At 39.1% G+C, this 19195-nt stretch overlaps 1 protein-coding gene across 9 annotated transcripts; it reads right to left on the bottom strand.

The window, feature by feature from the left end:
• Positions 1-790: 790 nt before the first annotated feature.
• On the bottom strand, positions 791-17968 carry LOC131351819 (NACHT, LRR and PYD domains-containing protein 3-like). Of its 9 annotated transcripts, none has more exons than XM_058387430.1 (13): positions 17899-17968; positions 16156-16242; positions 15623-15724; positions 15005-15097; positions 14654-14711; positions 12968-13040; positions 11017-12808; positions 9891-10064; positions 9512-9685; positions 9261-9434; positions 9004-9177; positions 8739-8909; positions 791-7853 (listed from the first exon to the last, which is right to left on the bottom strand). In XM_058387430.1, exons 2-13 carry the CDS (start codon positions 16182-16184, stop codon positions 7820-7822), a joined length of 3048 nt encoding a protein of 1015 aa, XP_058243413.1. In that variant the 5' UTR covers positions 16185-16242; positions 17899-17968; the 3' UTR covers positions 791-7819. The 9 variants fall into 9 exon arrangements, with proteins under 9 accessions (XP_058243413.1, XP_058243419.1, XP_058243415.1 ...); XM_058387436.1 differs by having other exon boundaries at positions 791-3275; XM_058387432.1 differs by lacking the exon at positions 17899-17968 and adding an exon at positions 17600-17802.
• Positions 17969-19195: the final 1227 nt, after the last annotated feature.

Below are 19195 nucleotides of genomic sequence, written 5' to 3'. Positions count from 1 at the left end.
ATTAAAATAAAGACATACTGTACACATTTATACTGTTTCTCTGACTAATCCGCTCAACTGACTGATATTTTTCCTGAATTTTGACCTGGACTTGTTTTGATATCTTCTTGGTCTTCCATCATTCTGAATGTTTAGGTATGTACCCCCGTTACCTCATCTAAACCAACCCTTTACTTAACATTCTGCACATCAACATATCCTGAAGGAGTGAAGGACAATTCAGTGTTAATTTGCAGTGTGTTGGATGAACAGAGGTGAGTTTGAGCAGGAAACACTATGTGTAGTCCTTTGCTTGGTGTGGATGGTGGGGAGCCAAAATTCTCAGAAGTGACCCTAAATAACTATCTCACTAACCCTAACCCTAACCAAAAGTGATTAGTTGCACTTCGATTGTTGTTATGATCACATTCCTAAACCTAACAAACTCAATAATTATTAATTTGTGGTTTTGATTTTTGAATGTTCCTCTCAAAGAAGTAAACTTATTATAAATCTAAACTTATAAACGGAGAATAAAAAGAATAATTTTGTGTGAAATGAACAGAACTCATGATAGTTTAATAAAAAAAAAGTATTTTATGTTATTGCGCTTTATGTTGCTCTATAACTATTATCTATCATGCATGTGTGAGTATATCCTGTGCAATTTAGTTACTGAGCAGCACCTCAACACAATAATAATATTAACTATAATAATCTACTAAAGCATCTACTGAACAAATCATTCATTCATTCATTCATTCATTCATTCATGTCCTGTAAATATGGTCAAATAAATAACAAAAGGTCCTTGGGTGTAATATTTTATTTATTATCACCAAATAATCTCCACATCACCTGGTAGCACTGCAACACTTCTCACCATGAGTTAGTGTAGACAAACATTTACCTCTCATTTAACGACAAATACATCAAACGGGTACTATCAGTGATCATCTCTCCATTACCTTATTCTGATTAATGAGAATGAATTGAAGAAATGTTATCATCACTGCTGAAATTGTCAACAACTGTGCAACTTTTTGCTGTCATTTTGCTGTGTCTACGTTCTTAAAAAGAGCCCATCATGAAGCAGTGGTACAGTAATGAAACTAGTTAAAGCGATAACATCCGAGTTGGGTACCTATATAGACATGCATTAACAGAACACAAAGTCAATCACATCACACACTGAGTAACACAGGAGTATTCATCTGTACATAATATTCAATATCTCACGTTAGGAATGACTGCATGCATCATTTAATTTTAAATCTTTATTAGATGTTATTTTACTATTACAGACTGTTGCTTTAAGCTTTTATGTTATGAATCACCTTTACCTTTTGTAGATACATTATTATTATTATTATACAAGTACAAGAGTATAAAATCTAGATGTTAAATAATAGGTGTGTCAGATAGGAAGTAAGATGAGATTTACCTCCACAGGTGCTTTATAAGTGCACTACATAGCATATCATAGAATATAGCAGTGCTGTTACTGCACAGGATAAAAAAAAAAACCAGGTCTACTTTTTTCTGGATCCTCCAGATCACCTTCAGTCATGTTCAGTCACATGTCATGACTCCATCAACTAGCTCAGAAAATTAGTTTTTATATCCTCTAACTTGCCACTACATTAAATTTCTATAAGCCTTCTGCTCCAGCTTTGATCAACATATCAGTACCTACAGCATGTACAAACTGCACTTTCTGTCTCCTCACATGGACTCTCCCATCACACAAGACATGTACAGAACCTTTCATTACTAATGTCCTTTGTGAATGCACAAAGACTTTGAACAACAAACCCACATTACACAATTACCAACTCTTACAGAAAGTTGTTATTAGAGTATAACATGTGAACTCATGTGTTTTCACATATTTCATGTGTTTTCAAACTGACTAGAGTATTTGTATATTTCTGTATAGCTGCATTGTGAGAATGTCCAGGGCTATACAGATAAAATCGAATTGAATTGAATTTACCCATTAATAGGAACTACCCATTTCAGATCAGCTGACCTGTCAAGAACTTCTTCCCAACCTCAGGTTTTCCCTACCCTCAGTCATCTGGTAGCCCTCAGGCATCTGCCCAACCACAGGAATATGCCTACCCTCAAGTTTCAATCCAACTATGAGCTTCTGAGTAACCTGGGAATTCTCCCCAGGGACCAGCAACAAGCAAACTTAGGCTACTGCACAGCCTCAGGTATCTAACCAATCAGGAGCTCCTGCCCAACCTCAGGCATCAGATCAGCCATGAACCTCTGCTCAACCACATTTTTCTGATAAATAGGAACTTTTGTTCATTCTCAAGTATCTGTGCACCCTCTGGCATCTGATTAATCAGAAGCTTGTGACCATCCCTGGCCTGCCTATCCCCTGAGCTTCTGATCATTTAGGAGCTTGAGCATTTGAGCAACCAGGAGCTTCTGTTCAACCCTGGGCTTCTGCCCACCCTCAGGCTTCTTTCCAACCTCAAGCATCTGCCTAGCCATGCATGCACTTTTGCCCAACACAACTACCCAACCAGAGGCCCAGCATAGGACTTTCACATGCAGGAGATTTTAACCCTCTATAAATTCTTGTCCACCTGGATGTTCTGGACCAACACAGGACCTCTGCTCAAACTCTACCCAGAAGCAGGCTTTTTGTCCTAACATGGGACTTTAGCTTCTGCCTGACCAGCTGGAGGCTTCTGCACAACCAGTGGCTTTTCATACATGAGCTTTTTGACATTGAATGGCAGCTGCACCCCACCTGTAGCTAACTCTAATGTCCTCACATATAAAACAACATGAAAAAAAAAAAAAAGAAATATGTGAAAATACATGTGAAAGACATCAGACATTATTTCACATGTGAGTTTTTTCTGTAAGAGCTCCCATGTCACACTCACTAACTAACAATCAACATGGTCTTATCACCAATCACAGTATATTAATCACAAACCCCTTACTGAAGCTAAAACCCAAAGTTTTTAACTAGCACTAAACACACAGATCTTCTTCAACCAACAGCACAATCTGTGGTATTTCTGAGCTTCTTTATGATTCTGAAGGCATTCAGTTGACCTGGAAGCTAACAACAAACACCACTTAAACACACTGCTTTTCTGATTAGCCAAAAAGGTGGAAAACAGCTTTATTTCTTATCTGTGAAAACAGCAGAGTCTACAAAGCAAGTGTGTCAGGAATGATGATGTACATCTAAGAAAGTTGAGTATATGTCAGCTGTTATATCCACAAGACTTCCTACACCAGGTCAGGTCAAAAGATCTCAGACCCTGAAAGATAAATAGAGAGAGTTATTAGACATCCATATGAATCAGAATAATTTATTCACATAGCACACATATTTTGTCTCCACACTGAATTCAATTTATCTGTTGATCTCCCACAATACTGGTGTCGAGTTTTGCCACAAGAACCTCACAGCTCCATTTACATTAACTACCACTCTCTATTTTTTAGGGCTGAAACAACGAATTGATCAAACCGATAATAATCGATAATGGAATAAATAAATGTCAGGAATGGGATAAGGGATAAATGTCAGTGAATGACATTATCGATTAGTTGGCCGGCGAATGTCACCACGCACAGCATTGTTCCAGCCGCAAATCGGAAGAATGGCGGAGAGTACAAGCACGGCCGATAAAAGTGTGCGACCCAAGTCCTCTAAGGCATGGGAGTTCCCCGCCAAATGTAACTTGCAAACTTTGCAAAGCGGAGCTTCAGTGGCACGGAAACACAGGATGGCAAGTTTAATACAGATTTGTCATGTGCCATATTTGTGTGCTTAATGTGTTGGTCATTCACACAGAACGTGTTTTATTCTTAATTTCTTTTCCATTATTTTTAATTGAATGCGATATATGAAATGTATTTGACCGCTGTGCGCGAATCTTTTGCAGCCCCTTGCGGGTCTCATGTTCAAATGATTTCAACTTTTCCAAGCAGCGCAGCTCATCAATGTCACTCACAGAACACTGGACCAATCAGAAGGCCTCAGAGGTGGGGCAAGCGTTGCAAGCTTTGTTTACAGTAGCAGGGTGTCATGGCCACTTCATGGCATATCCTGAGACCTTGGCGTTCTGTACTGCGCTTTTTAAACCCATTCCTAAACACAGAGTCTTGCATTTGTAAACACAAACATAGCTTCTGTGTGAATGCTTTATTCTGTGTGAATGCTTTATCTGGTGTTTATTGTGTAAAGAGCGCTGCATTACTCCTCATTCACAATGTAGATGATAAACAGCGGTAATAGTTGTAGTGCAAGACCGTTAAGTACTGTCCACTTAAAATGGAATGGAATCAAAATAAACAAACAAATTTGTTTTTAATCAGTATTTGTTACCAATTAAAAATAATGCAATGCAAATATCTGGAAGACTGAATGGATCATAACTTGGTAGTCTAGTAGTCCTGCCTCTTTAGGAAACATAAACAGTTTGTGGTTTAAGTCTTAAAAGTTCAAAAGTTTTCTGCTTAAAAGCTGGAAAAAAACATTGTGGTAGTGAAGGTTCAGTTTTACGTTCATATTTCTACCCCCAATGTGTAAATTTATTTTGAAATAAAAATAAAAAGGTATTTTAAAAATTCCGATTCATAGATTAATCGAAACAATAATCGCCCGAATATTCAATTGTGGAAATAATCGTTAGTTACACCCTTACTATTTTGAAGGTCATTAAAATAGCTTTGCTTGCCTACTCCAAGTGTGTCTGTGTGTTTGAGTTCTCCCTTGCTGATGTTTGAGACCACAGTGTTCACCATGTGGGCATGAATGCAAACCCTCTAAGATTTAAAAATCCCTCTTCTTGCCCTTCCCCAAGTCCAGTCTCTGCCAGTGGGAGGACAAACAGGAATTTAATTGCTACATGCAGCCAGTGATGAGCTTATAGCCCTCTATGAGGGAAACTCATTCACTTTGCTCCCTGACCCGTGCTGTGATGTCTACCACTTACTTCCCAAGCTCATTGGCAGCAACAAAGCTGAAGCTTTGATGAAGCTTACCTACATACCTTTAATCACATTGCATAGAACTGGAATCTCCATGCCACATCTCCTCTATGCCCCACTAACCCTTACCCATGAAGGTATTGCTGGTGTGCTGCATTGTCCAACAAAAAAGTCTGTCCAAGTCTTAATCAATTCTGTTAGCACAGTGACACAAGCCTACCACTCAGTGATCCATCGTGCTGCCTGGACGAAGGAAGGACCATCTAACTAGCTTAGTGAACTGCAGAGAGATAAGACAGCATAGATGATAGTGCTGAGGATGAGTCCTCTTTCTTCCACCCCTTCTGTGTGTACCACCCGAAGGAGGATGACCAACTAAAACACCAATGGAGGTAAGTGATGGTAATGATTGTAATATAGATTGTGAACTATGCCACATGTTACCCAGAGGCACCACCCCTGTGGAAGGCTACTTCTCTAAACATCAACCAAACCATCACTTGCTCATGATGCTCTTCAGTCAAGTAAGGATCACAAAAGACCTACTTTACCTACAGACCAAGCTATGATCTGTATGTCTAAACTAACGAATTTGGATAATGTGTTGCAGGTACAACAAATGACCTGGAGGAGCAGTTTAACCAGACATTGGTGGATGAGTGGAATGAAGAAACTGGAATGAACTTGGGACCCAAGTTGCTCTATGGGTGGAGGCCCAGAGAATTGCTGGATGTAGCCAAGGAGATGTGCAAAAAATTTTCCTTACCCTTCCAGTTCATGGCCAGATATGTGTAATTGCTACAGAGCCACACTGACTGCATTAATCTAATTATCAGAGAACACATGGAAGAAGCACAGAAGGACCAGCAGAGAATCTACAATCACCTCGCCCAGCCTCACTATTGCTCGCTCCCGAGTTCCTGGGCCTCTGACAAAACCTATATTAAAATGTGTGCAATCATTGAGGGTAATGTTTTCTGTATGTTCATGTGTAGCATCCTGACCTGTAATGCTTCCATCAGACCGGCAGAGGGAACCTTTGCCCGATTCCTAGTGCTTCCAGGTCAAGGTGAATTGCGAGGTCATATTGACTTTGGGGTTTTCACAGACTTAAATTGGGGAGAAACGCTGTGGGCCTACCAGGAACAACTAGCAGCCCTGCAAGACACCAACAAGCAGCTGTGGCAGAATCCGGGTTCACAGGCCTAGCCCGACATGTACTGGGAGGAGCATACTAAGTGTGTGTTCCTCATGTCCTTGCTCACAGGGAAGGCAATGGACAGGGCCTCAACAGTATTGGAACAGTGACCATCATGTGAGAGTTTTTTGCACCTACTTTTTGAAAATGATATGGAAGGTCTTTGAATACCTGGTGGGAGGCTGAGATCTCTGTACAATCTCTTCACTTATGTAAAGGTAATGAATCAGTGGCTGAGTATGCCATCAAATTTCTTACCCTTCACTTTGGGCCAATTTCTGTAAGAGACTTCACCCTGCCTTACAGGCTAGCTGGCCTGTTGGGATATTGACACTCCGCTGTCCCAGTATATCAACATTGTGGCAATCTACTGCACCAGAATCTCACAAACAGCCATCAACACAGTGTTTTTCCATACAGGGAGGAGCCCCTCAGCAGTAGAAAAGAGGGAATGAAACCTATTTAGCTAGGAAGAACCCAGGTGTCCTCATAGGAGTGACAACGATGTGCCCACCTCCAACTGTGTTTTTACTGCAATCATTCAGACCACTGCTGCTTTGCCTGTCGTGAGAAGCCCTCAACTCCATCTAAGGTGGGCTGGACTTTCCATTACTCATGTTACACTGTACCGGTGCAATTACACCATGCTCATGACATTCATTGTCTTACAGCCCTAGTGGACTCGGGAGCCATAGTGAACCAGATAGACCACCTCATCAAGGAACTGCGGCTACCAACCCTGCCCTGCACAACTGACCCATTGGAGAGGGCTTCATCACATGTAAGTTCATCCCTATTACCATTCAGTCTCCTTATATATTATTTCATCTTCATCAAACCCTATCATCATGGGCTTCCCCTGGATGCACCTTCAAAAACCCTGCCTGTCTTGGAAGGACAAGGAACTAACACAATGGTCCTCCTATTGCCTGAATCACTGTTTACAGAACCCTGTGACTCACACCTGCCTTACTACCAGAGTAGAAAGTTCACACACTCATGGACCCATTACTGTATTCCACCAGAATGTCATAACCTCTGGGAAGTCTTCAGCAAAGAGAAAAACACTGAACTACCCCCTCCACCACCCTTGGGACTGTGCCATAGACCTGTTACCCAATGCTATGCCACCAAAAGGCCGAATATGCCTACATCTCAGTCTCCAGCTATGACTAGGGGCGGCATTATTACAGTGCCATGAGGACCCTGGGAAAGTGTACCCCTGTATCCTTTTCTCCCGTAAATTGACATCAGTGGTTGCAAATTATGGTGTGGGAAATCATGAATTGCTGTCCATCAAGGAAGTGCGTGACAACTGCCTTCATGCCCAGAACCCATTCTACCCCATTCCATTGTGCACATACCTGTCAGATGGGACCTCTTAGAAGAAATTCAGCAAGCACAACAGCTGGACCCTTTGAATGCCCTCCTGCTGGAGCTGCTGAATGCCCTCCTGTCAAGCAATATGTGCCAGCAACCTTCTGTTCATGAGTTATACAAATAGTCCATGGTGCATGTAGCTCAGGTCACCTGGGTATCCAGAGGACCACAGCTCTCATACAGAATGGCTTCTGGTGGCCCTCACTGGCCCGAGACCTACCTTTCAATGTGTCCTGGGCTACCAGCCACCCCTATTCCTCAGGTCTGGAGAACCATCCAATGTTCCCGCTATAGATGGATGGATACAACATTGCCAAGGAGTCTGGGAAAGAACCCATGTACGCATAAAAAGAGTCAAACACAGACAACAAACTCAGGCTAACCAGTGCAGATGCCCCTATGCCTCAGAACCTGCGACTAAGATTCCCATGCTGTAAGTCCACGTTTAATTGGCCACTATCACACTGTCAGATAAATCAACCCGGTCACCTATCACCTCGATTCCCTGCTTTGAACTGCATCTATCCAACTTTTTGTGTCTCCCTCTTCAAACCAGTACACCCATGCACCAACAATACCTCCACTACCTCCACCTCTGGACATTGAAGGCTCCGCAGCATGTCTTGCACGCACCCTCCTGGATTTCAGATACCGCAGGAACACAGCCTGTTCTATCATTTACATTTTTGTTGATCAATTTGAATTTGTTTTCTGAGTGTTTTCATTAAATCTACATATGGGTCCCAGTTCCACCGCATAGAGTTTTCTTACATCATTTGCCATTTTTGGAAGGAACCTCCAGTGTCAGAACTTTGTAACAATGGGGGATAAAGCTGTAACTTTACACTTTCTGATATCTGGACATAGGATTCTATGATTCGCAGTTTCTCTATAATGTGTGTTTTTGGAGAGTCAAAAAGAGAGGCTGGTGAGGAAAGTGTTTATAGCTGCAATAATGTAATTAAGAACAGAAACTGACTGGTTTGTGAAAATTAAACGTATGTATAAAAGCTTAAAACTAACTGTACTTATTGTTTGCAATTGCTGTGGTAGGACTGAAATAAAACACTTAGGGGTTTTAGAAAATTAATCAACTACAGGAGCATAACAGAAACTGTGTGTCCACATCTTACCACCATGGTGCTCATTATCATTAATATGTTGTTTGGGAAAATATTTGGAAGCAGTTAGTATGACAGCAACTCACTCCAATTTCTCCAAAGTGTTCTTTCCATCTTCCTTTATATCAGAGAGCAGCTTCACTCCCTGGTCTCCTAAATCATTACTGCTCAGATCGAGCTCTTTCAGGTGTGATTTTAAGCTCAGAGCTGCAGCAAGAGCGACACAGCCTTCCACTGTAATGTTACAGTCATGCAACCTGCAGGAGAAAAAGACCAAGTTCATGAAGTCATGTGTCTGTTACAATATTTAGGTCTAAAACACTGTGTAAGATTCTAAGATATTAAGCTCACTTTAATATCTCCAGTTTACAGAGTTCATTCCTAAGGAAATCTGAGATTAATCTCATTCCTGGGTCTGCTATTTTGTTCAATCCCAGATCCAGTTCTCTGAGGTGAGAGGGGTTCGATATCAGAGCTGAAATCAGATGAGTCCCACCTTCCTGTGTGATACTACAGTCAAACAATCTGTAGGGAAAATAAACAAAACATCTGTTGGCATTTATCACTCAGACTACACACCTTATGCAATACATTTGTGCTGACATTACTTTAATTTCTCCAGTTTGCAGCTTGGTTCCTTTAACAGATCACAAAGCAGATTGAGGCCTGTCGGTCCTGCTTTATTTCTCCCCAAATCCAGCACTCTCAGGTGAGAATGATTCAACCTCAGAGCTGAAATCAAAGCAGTAAAGCCTTCCTCTGTAATGCTGCAGGTATTCAGCCTACAAAGAAAAGAACATACCATGTAAAAGAGTGTTTTATTACAATAATGCTGGGTCTTGTTATGTTTTGAGCTGACCTCAGTGTCTTTAGTTTACAGGTCGAGCTCTGCAGAGCCACTGAGAGATGCTTAACTCCTGAATCCTTCAGTTTATTGTGGCTGAGACACAACTCTGTCAGATGTGTCGACTCAGAGGAAAGAACAGAAGCAAGAACTGTACAGCTTTTCTCTGTGAGATCACAGTCACCAAGCCTGAAACAGAAATAAGGATAAGGATAAATAAGGACCTGTTCAGAGCTTTTCATCCAATCCAAGATTCCAAACAATGCATACAGAAGTACAGTACATTTCCCAGAGTATTACATATTATCAGCGTTTTTACACCTTTTTTACAGTCCTATGTTTAGATCACTTTTTGCTTGATATGATTTACAGAAAAAGAAAATCAAGCCCTTACCATAGGATCTCTAATTTACACTGTGGACTCTTCAGCCCTTCAGCAAGCAGTTTGACTCCTGAATCCTGAACTTTATTATCACTCAGGTCCAGCTCTCTCACATAAGAACATTTACTGCTGAGAACTTCTGCCAGACTTTTACAACTTTTCTCTGTAAGGTTACTGCCACTAAGCCTGTAACAAAATACATATGAGCAACATATATGTTTATAAGTCCCATATAAGTCACCAAAAAATAATTTAAGATAATTTATGCTTAATGTTATCTGACATACAACATGCATCAATAAGAAACTGAAATTCTAAATATACTGATCAGCCACAACATTTTTATCCACACAGGCTCAGGTACTTCTTCAGTCTCTTGTCATTTTAAAACTGGACTATTGCAACTCTTTACTTGCAGGTCTACTGCAAATTCCTCCTCTGCAAATGATCCAAAATGATCCAAAATTTGACTTGTTTTCAACCCAAATGACCCCACTGCTATGCTCTCTCCACTGGCTACCGGGAGCTACATGTTTCAGATTCAAAACACTGATGCTTGCCTACATAGTCCAGGTCCCTGATTACTCCTCGCACTGCATCATGCTCCCCCAGATCTACTAGTGTTTCTGGTCCCACTATCTCTCATGGTCCAAATATGTATACATCCAGTCTCTTTTCTGTTCTCGCACCAAGGTGGTGGAAATAACTTCCCCTAGATGTCCGGACTTAAAGGAGCTGCTGCTAATGTCTTGGTGTTAAGAAAGATACACCTTCAGTAGTCTTATGGACTCCATGCCTTGATGAGACAGAGCTGTTTTGGTGGCATAATGGAAACCAGCACAATATTAGGCAGGTGGTTTTAATGTTATGGCTGATTGGTATATATGCTCATTCCTTATCTTGTTAATACAGTGCTGCTTAGATAATATTTGCTTTTAAAACATGTTAGGATTTTACATTTTATAAAGCAATAAGAATTGCTTAGTCTACTAAAACTCAAAGACAATTATAGAAAGATAAACTAATAACGTGACCTCCCTGAATTGTGTAGTGAGTAATAAGTAACTGGTAGTGTCATTATTATTGGTGTCTAACAGATTCATAACAGGGATGAAAATCACATGTAGGAAAAACTCACAGAGCTTTTCTGAATACTGTGATAACTGGGTGCATGTTCATCAAACAGTCATCTGATGCTGCATACTTCTGTAGGTGAAACTCTTCCAGCTCCTCTTCTGAGTTCAGCAACGAGAAAAGCAAAGCTGACCACTGAACTGGAGAAAGTTCGACTCCATGGAGGCAATGATTTTCTATTTTATTCAAAAAGCCTTGAACTTCTTGTACCAGAGACTGGTGATTCAGTTCATTCAGACAATGAAACAAATTAATGGTTTTGCATTTTGATGAAAACTTTTCAATCTTTTCCTTGATGTATGTGGTTATTTCCTCATGTGTGACAGCAGCATCTTTGGTCAGAGAGCTGCGTCCTGTCTCTGTCAGTAGATCTTGTAGGAGAATTAAGTTGGACTCCAGTGAGAGACCCATAAGGAAGCGGAGGAAAAGGTCCAGGTGTCCGTTCTCACTCTTTAGGGCCTTGTCCACTGCCCTCTTTAGGAGGTTTATCAGTGTTGCTTTGCTCGAGAGTCCGAAGATTCTAGAGGATTGTTGTTTTGAGAGATTTCCATTGATACATGAGAGAAATGCATACATAGCTGCAAGATGCTCCTGAACACTCAGATGCACAAAGCTGTACACTTTCCCCAGTGAAGTGATTTCCTCAATAAAGATCTGAGTGCAGACTCCTGAGTACACTGTGGCCTCTTGGACATCAATCCCACACTCAGTGAGGTCGTACTCATAGAAGAACAGGTTTCCTTTCTCCAGCTGCTGGAACGCCAGCTTTCCCAGTTTGAGTACAATGTCTGAAATCTGTCCAGGATTCATTTCCTGTTTTTTGTATTTTAGTGATCTATGTTTGATCTGTAAGATCAGGAAATGTGTGAACATTTGAGTCAGGGTCTTGGGGACCTCTCCAGTTTCTGCTTTACTGAACATTCCCTCGAGAACAGCTGCTGAAATCCAACAGAAGACTGGAATGTGGCACATAATGTAAAGACTTCGTGATGACTTTAGGTGTGTGATTATTTTATCAGCCAGGGTTTGATCACTGATTCTTTTCCGGAAGTACTCATCTTTCTGAGGGTCATTGAACCCTCGTACCTCTGTAACTCTGTCAATATAAACAGCAGGAATCTGACTGCATGCTGCTGGTCGAGATGTTATCCAGAGGAATGCAGATGGAAGGAGATTCCCTATAATAAGATTTGTTAACAGAACCTCTATTGGAGCTGACTCTGTTAGATCAGTCAACATTTTGCTGTTTATGAAATCAGGAGAAATACGAGACTCATCCAGTCCATCAAAGATGAGCATGATTTTGTAATGATGATAGTCTATTTGAAGTTCTTTGGTTTCTGGGAAGAAAAAGTGGAGAAGCTCCAAAAAACTGAGATGTTCTCCTTTCTTAAAATTCAACTCCCTAAAGTTAAATGGAAAAATGAAGTCCAAATCCTGATTTGCTTTTCCTTCAGTCCAGTCCAGAACAAACTTCTGTACAGACACCGTTTTCCCAATTCCAGCAATGCCTTCTGTTAGCACAGTTCTGATGGGTTTCTCATCTCCAGGTAAGGGTTTAAAAATGTCATTATAATTGATGGACTCCTCTGTTGTTAGTCTCCTACATGTCCTTTCAATATGTCTGACCTCATGTTCATCACTGATGTGTCCACAACCACAGTCTGTGATGTAGAGTTCTGTGTAAATCTCACTTAGACATCTTGATTTTCCCTGCATTGGGATTCCCTCGTTAATCATCTGAAATTTCTTCTGCATTTTGGATTTGAATCTTTGATTCCACACAGGGTGCAGTTCTGAGGACACAAAGAAATACAATATTTGGCTTTTGCTTAAGAATTAGTAGCATGTAGGCATTTAGATTTAAAATAATTTAGAATTCTCTTTACATGATAAGAAGAAATTACAACTATGATTCAATTAATAAAAAAAAATTGTGATATTCAGTACCTCACCTTCGTTACTGTTTTGATGCTCTTTGTCCTTTGTCCTTTGTCCTCTAATATGGCCTGCTGGATATTCTTGGCTCTGGGGCCAAACAGAAATCAAAGTCAAAAGTCAAAGAAGCTTTATTGTCACTTCAAACATATATAGGTTATGCAGAACACAGTAAACAGTAAACATAGAGATAGGGATAAAGCTAACTATACTTAAGGTGCAATTCTTTAGAAACTAGACATACAACAGAAGTGCACAGGATGACAAGACAGGACAGTGCAGACAAACAGGACATATAACGCCGACTCTGTGCAAAAGATAGTGAGTGCAAATATTAAAGTTACATGTAAACAAGATCAATGTAAAGTGTAATGTAAAGTGACATATGCATGCAAACAGGACAATTTGTGTGTGTGTGTGTGTGTGTGTGTGTGTGTTCGTGTCCAGCATAGTTCAGTTCTCTGTTGAGAACACAGTTGTGTGTGTGTGTTTTGTGTGTGTGTGTGTCAGTTTTTGTCTATCTGTGTGTTGTGTGTCCGTGTCCAGCACAGTTCAGTTTCTTCTGTTGAAATCAGATCTCGGTTGTGTGTGTGTGTGTGTGTGTGTGTCCGTGTCCAGCTCAATTAACCAATTAATTAATTATTTAATTACTGAATTTATGACAGATTAATAAATGCATATCAAGAAATATTTGGGGTTTTCTTATATCAGACCTTTCTGGTACTTAAAATAAATAGTGTATGTTAAATATCACTCATAAAGCTCAGGAATGCAATAAAACAATGATGTAGTGCTTTGAAGAGGAGACAAGTCTCTAAAGAAGTCAGAAACAGGAACTGCAGACCAGGAACAGACTTGGAGCAACAAATTAGCTTAGAAGCTAATTAGAAGCTAAAAATATTAAAACAGCTTGTCCCTCGGAAAGGGTCACTGGGGTTGTTGTTAACATCTTCTGTTTCTCCACTTATATGGAAATGCTTTTTTTCCATCTCCATGATGCCTGACCGCCACTGCCCATCCTCAGTGATGTAGTTAATAATAATAATAATAATAATAATAATAATAATAATACACCTTTCCACTGTTTCAGGACAGCTGACAGGCAGATGATGACACTAACCAACAACAACAAACAAAAGTGCCAAACAAAAAGAACAAATCATTACAGGCAGACACAAACAAAATCAGAGATGGAAACTAAGATCGAGGAAAGATATAAACTTTTCCAATGTTAGAGGAAGACCCAAAGTACTGAAGAAATAAATGTGGTTTAATTTGTGATTTAAAAGATAAGACAGAGTTTCTGGAGGAGTGAATTCCAAAGTTTTGGAGTTAAGGCCACAAATGATCTACCAGTCATGGTGGAGAAGGTGAAATGTGGTAGCGTGAAAAGGCCTGTATCAGTGGACCTGAGAGTCTGCGTTGGGATGAAAAGATGGAGAAGCTCGGATAGATATGAAGGAGTGAGGCTGTGGAGGGCTTTAAAGGTCAGTAGGATTTTGTTAAGTGACTGGAGAAAAGGTTCTTATGTGGTCATGAAGAGAAGTACCCACTTTAAACTAAGGATTAGACCAAAAGAGGAAATCTCTACATACTCTAGCAGATATATCGAATTTAACACAACATGGAGAATTCATCAGGTTTCAGATCAACAAGCCTAATAAAACTTCCTCTCCCAAACTCACACACAATACAGTACATACCAGGTCCTGGGAATCAGCATCGAGCACCATCGAGGGATTTGTTATGCCATGTTCATCTCTTTAATAAAAACAATTTTATGCTAACGTTAAGTAAGTAATAAAATATTTGTTAATGGGTTATTCAGTGGATTTACCAACCTGATATTGATTATTTTGAGGAACAAGCAACGATTACATTCATAAATAGCGAATATTCATATTATTTTACATTCAACTAACTGAGTGAATTTAATTGTGGATTACACATACTCTGTATGTGTGTGTATGTGTGTGTGTGTGTGTGTGTTTTAATAGACCAAAAAGGTTTTCCTATAGTCCGTTTACAGAGTATTATTTGTAAAATAAACTTACCTTTCTTTCTCTCCCTGAAACACTATTGGTGCTCCCATTGAATGATGACTCCTCATAGACACAGCGCTGGCTTCAGGAGTTTTTCTGGATGAACTTATAAGCAAGATTTCATGTGTACAATAACATTAATAACAAGCCCAAAAAAAGCTACCCAAACAGGTGTGTAAACTGACTCTGAATATGAGGAAATCTACCCACATAAGTAACAACAATTTTTGGACTCAAGTCACCAACACTGACACCAACACACTTTTGTAGAAACAAAAGTATTTTTTACTTTATCTATCTTTGTGACATAAAAAATACACACACCAATGTGATAAAAAGTAATTTACGTTTGTTTTAAACATTTCATTATACACAAGCATTTTCTTGTTCATTCATAATAACAAAATTGCTCCTATAGAGAACTTTTTCTGTGGTTCTGTGTTTTTTTTATTCCTCAGACACATCTGATTTTAAATTACATGCGAATATTCATATTGTTTTACATTCAACTAACTGAGTGAATTTAATTGTGGATTACACATACTCTGTATGTGTGTGTGTGTGTTTTAATAGACCAAAAAGGTTTTCCTATAGTCCGTTTACAGAGTATTATTGGTAAAATAAACTTACCTTTCTTTCTCCCCCTGAAACACTATTGGTGCTCCCATTGAATGATGACTCCTCATAGACACAGCGCTGGGTTTAGGTGAGGCAGGTCTTTCATTCTGATGTCTAATTAAATACAATGTGCATTGTGTATTTCTGTTATTACACAGCAGGTCTACAGCATTAAAGAAAAACAAGGACAATTATGTCACTGAATAGTGCTTTCATTTTAGGTTTAGCGTGAGACTTCCCTTGGGCTGCACCAAATTGCAATGATATGGGCTCAGTACTCATTACAAATGATCTCTGTCTGATTTCCTCTGTACTCTGGGCTATGTACACTAAGTACAGTGAGGCAGCGCCATCTAGCGATCATTGCAGATGTTTAACCTGCTATACGTAGGAAGGCATTTGGGAGACGCTGTTATCCAGAGCGACGTACAAAAGTGCTTCAGAGTCTGTATCAATGAATACATTAACAGAACTGTCTGTTCTACATGTTCCATTCTACCAATTCTACATGTAAAGTCTTCCATGAGATATTTTAAATGTCTCACCTCTCATCTTTCTCATCAGGGGAACTCATTTTCACAGGACTGTGCTGTGTTTTCTTAAAGGTGTGTTCGTCAGGAATAAAAGCAGATCTGCAATCACACAATCAATAAATAATAAAGTACAAATCAAGACAAATGAAGACTGAATTGAAGAACTAATCACTGACGACCATCATTCCCAGTAACCTTTCACTGATCACCATTGTTCTCACCAAACATTCACTAACCACCCTTATTTCCAACGACTTTTTCCTTTGTGTCTACTTTTTTACCCAGGGCTTAATCTGTGGTCTTCATAGAAATGATCTCATTGGCCAAAGACTTTATCAGAAACAGAGTAAGACGCCTGCCAACACAGACTAAACACTAAGACATAGATGAAGTCATTTAAAACACGAAATGCACTGATTTATATTATTTATACTCGGAATAATAATTTCCCGGGTTCATTCCACAGGTGTAGCTGAGCAACAAATGATCAGCTTAATCAGAAAATAAAATTTAGTTAAAATTTCCGAAGTTTCCGAATGTTTGAATAGAAACCTAACAACAGGTTCACACAGACGCTTTACTTCGATCCACTCCGTACAATCAGTACCAGATACACACAAGAACAACTTTATAACTCGGTGAAAAAAAAAAGTGCTGTTGTTTACTGTAATCATACCAAAGTCCATTCATAAAACCTTACGGGAAATATGAAATTTAAAGTACTTACCGCCGACGGAACAAAAGCGAGTAATTTATTCACTTTCGGTTTAAGAAACGGAACATCAGGAGGAAATTTCATAAATTTCTCGTATTCACTGGCTGCCATCCCAACACCGTGTGTAAAAAATAATCACACTAAAATTTAAATAAATCAGTAAGATATTAAAAGATCATTTCCCCACAGCAAAAGTAAAGTTTCTCACAGATGTCAGCTCTGTATCTAGTGACCATTTAAAACAAGGCAGAGAGAAAGACGGAGAGAGAGATTCTTTATTGTCATTGCGCAGAGCACAACAAACTTAAGTGTCTCTCTTTATGGTGTAATAAAAAAAAGAGAATACCAAAAAAATGAAGGATAAAAATTACATAAAAAAAAATAGCAGAAATGCAGACAACCTGTCATGTGACACGCCTTAAGAGAAATATGAGGAACAAAGACTGATGGACAATCCCTTCGTTAATTCCGTCAGTATCAGCAGACACTACCCTTTAGACCTGTGATTTGTGTGTAAAGCAGGAGGTTAAAACAGTGAGAGGATCATGTTTATCTAAACTAATTAATAGATAGTCTACACATAAACAATCAATCAATCAAACAAACAAAAACAAATAAATAAATAAACCACATTTGCTTCATGTTCTTATTTATATGTCTTTAAAAATTCATTTATAAGTTATTACATGATTTTATTGGGTTATCTTATGTTATTATCTTATATTATTACGTATATCTTACGTTATGAATTAAAACATGTTAAAGCGTCTGAAGGTCTGATGTATAGGACACAGGAATCTGGAGAAACAGCAGTCTGTAAGTCGGCATCTGGTTCTACAAGATTTCCGGACTCGTGTTATTCAAAACAAAGCCGTCGTGATGCTCTACTTCTCTCACGGATGAAGGAAGTGTTTATAAACGAGACATTGAGAGCTCATGAGGATCAGCTAAACGCTGGAGTTTCTAAATGATGTTAATTTCACGTTGCATGATCATTCATTTACACGACTTTCTAATATAAATAATAGATGGTTCCTTACCGGAATGTTTTTGTAGAGACTTTACATTGCCACAGCTCTGAACATGACCCCGAACAAACCGAACTGTGATTGGTTGCTGTACATGTCAATCAGACTGGAGTTTGAGCTTTGTAAAAAACCGCAGCCTGTTGGTGGCGCAGTCGTGCATTGTGGGAAATGGAGTTCAGAGCAGATTCTGGTGACTACGTAGAGATCCAGAGTTAATTAATTAATAAACTGAATAACAGATCGATTGAATGAATAATTAGTTAATTAATCATTACATTTTCTCATTTTAAGTGTTGAATATTACTGATGCTGGCTATTTTACTATAGAGCATGTGAGTGTTTTTCCCCTCTTATAACACAGCAAATCGACCATGATTGCATTTTTAATTTAATAAAGAATCATATTTTTTGTTGTAGTTATAGTTAATGTTGTATTGTTATAGTTAATGTGGAACGTCCATGAAACCTCAGGCAGTTAGGTCCTGTTCTCATTTATGCTATCGCAGCTACAAAGAAAGCGCAAGTTCTTCTGTTGGAAAACAAAGATACAGCTTTACCTCTGAAACTGAAAAATAGCAAAATATTTAAAATATACATATAAAATATGTAAAATGAGACTTGAGAACAATTTTTCTGTTAATATTTATGTTATACCTAAGATAGTAACAAACTAAAACCTGATAAAACACCATACAGATGTTGAGGTGACACATTTGTTTGTTTGTTTGTGTGTGTGTGTGTGTGTGTGTGTGTGTCATTGTTTACAGAGTACAGGTATTTGTGCATGGGCACTACACAAGAAAAAGGACCATTATCTAAAGACAGGGTCTGCGGCTTGAATGGTGTTTCCTACATAAAGTGCTTAAAAATGAAAACATAAACATCACTGCAAAAGAAAATAGTAAGTAATACAGTGGGTAACTAATGTGTGCTGGACACACCTGTGTCCTGGGAATCAGTTTTAAACAAATGACAAGCAGGGATCTAAGCAGATTAACTTTAACAGAAACCTGGTGCTATACAGATTACAAAGAAAAAAAGTTTAAAGAAATCTTATAAGACAAATTCTTATGTTACTGAGGCAGAACAAGCATCTGAATGTGAAAGACTCTATCTTCTGTTCTACACCTTAAAGCAAATCCTGCAGGTATGGTCAAGGGTAGGGATAGGATCAGGAATTTCTTACATCATAAACTACAGTATTTCAGACTGGGACAGCGTAGTTTTACTGTATTTTAGCATTTGCAGCATTTGTTTTGATGGGGACCCAAGGTTTCTCAGCAAAACATTGCCCAAAGTATGACGCTGC

Source organism: Hemibagrus wyckioides, linkage group LG04, assembly GCF_019097595.1.
Source record: "Hemibagrus wyckioides isolate EC202008001 linkage group LG04, SWU_Hwy_1.0, whole genome shotgun sequence".
Lineage (NCBI taxonomy): Eukaryota > Metazoa > Chordata > Actinopteri > Siluriformes > Bagridae > Hemibagrus > Hemibagrus wyckioides.
This window is presented reverse-complemented; position numbering and strand designations above follow the sequence as displayed.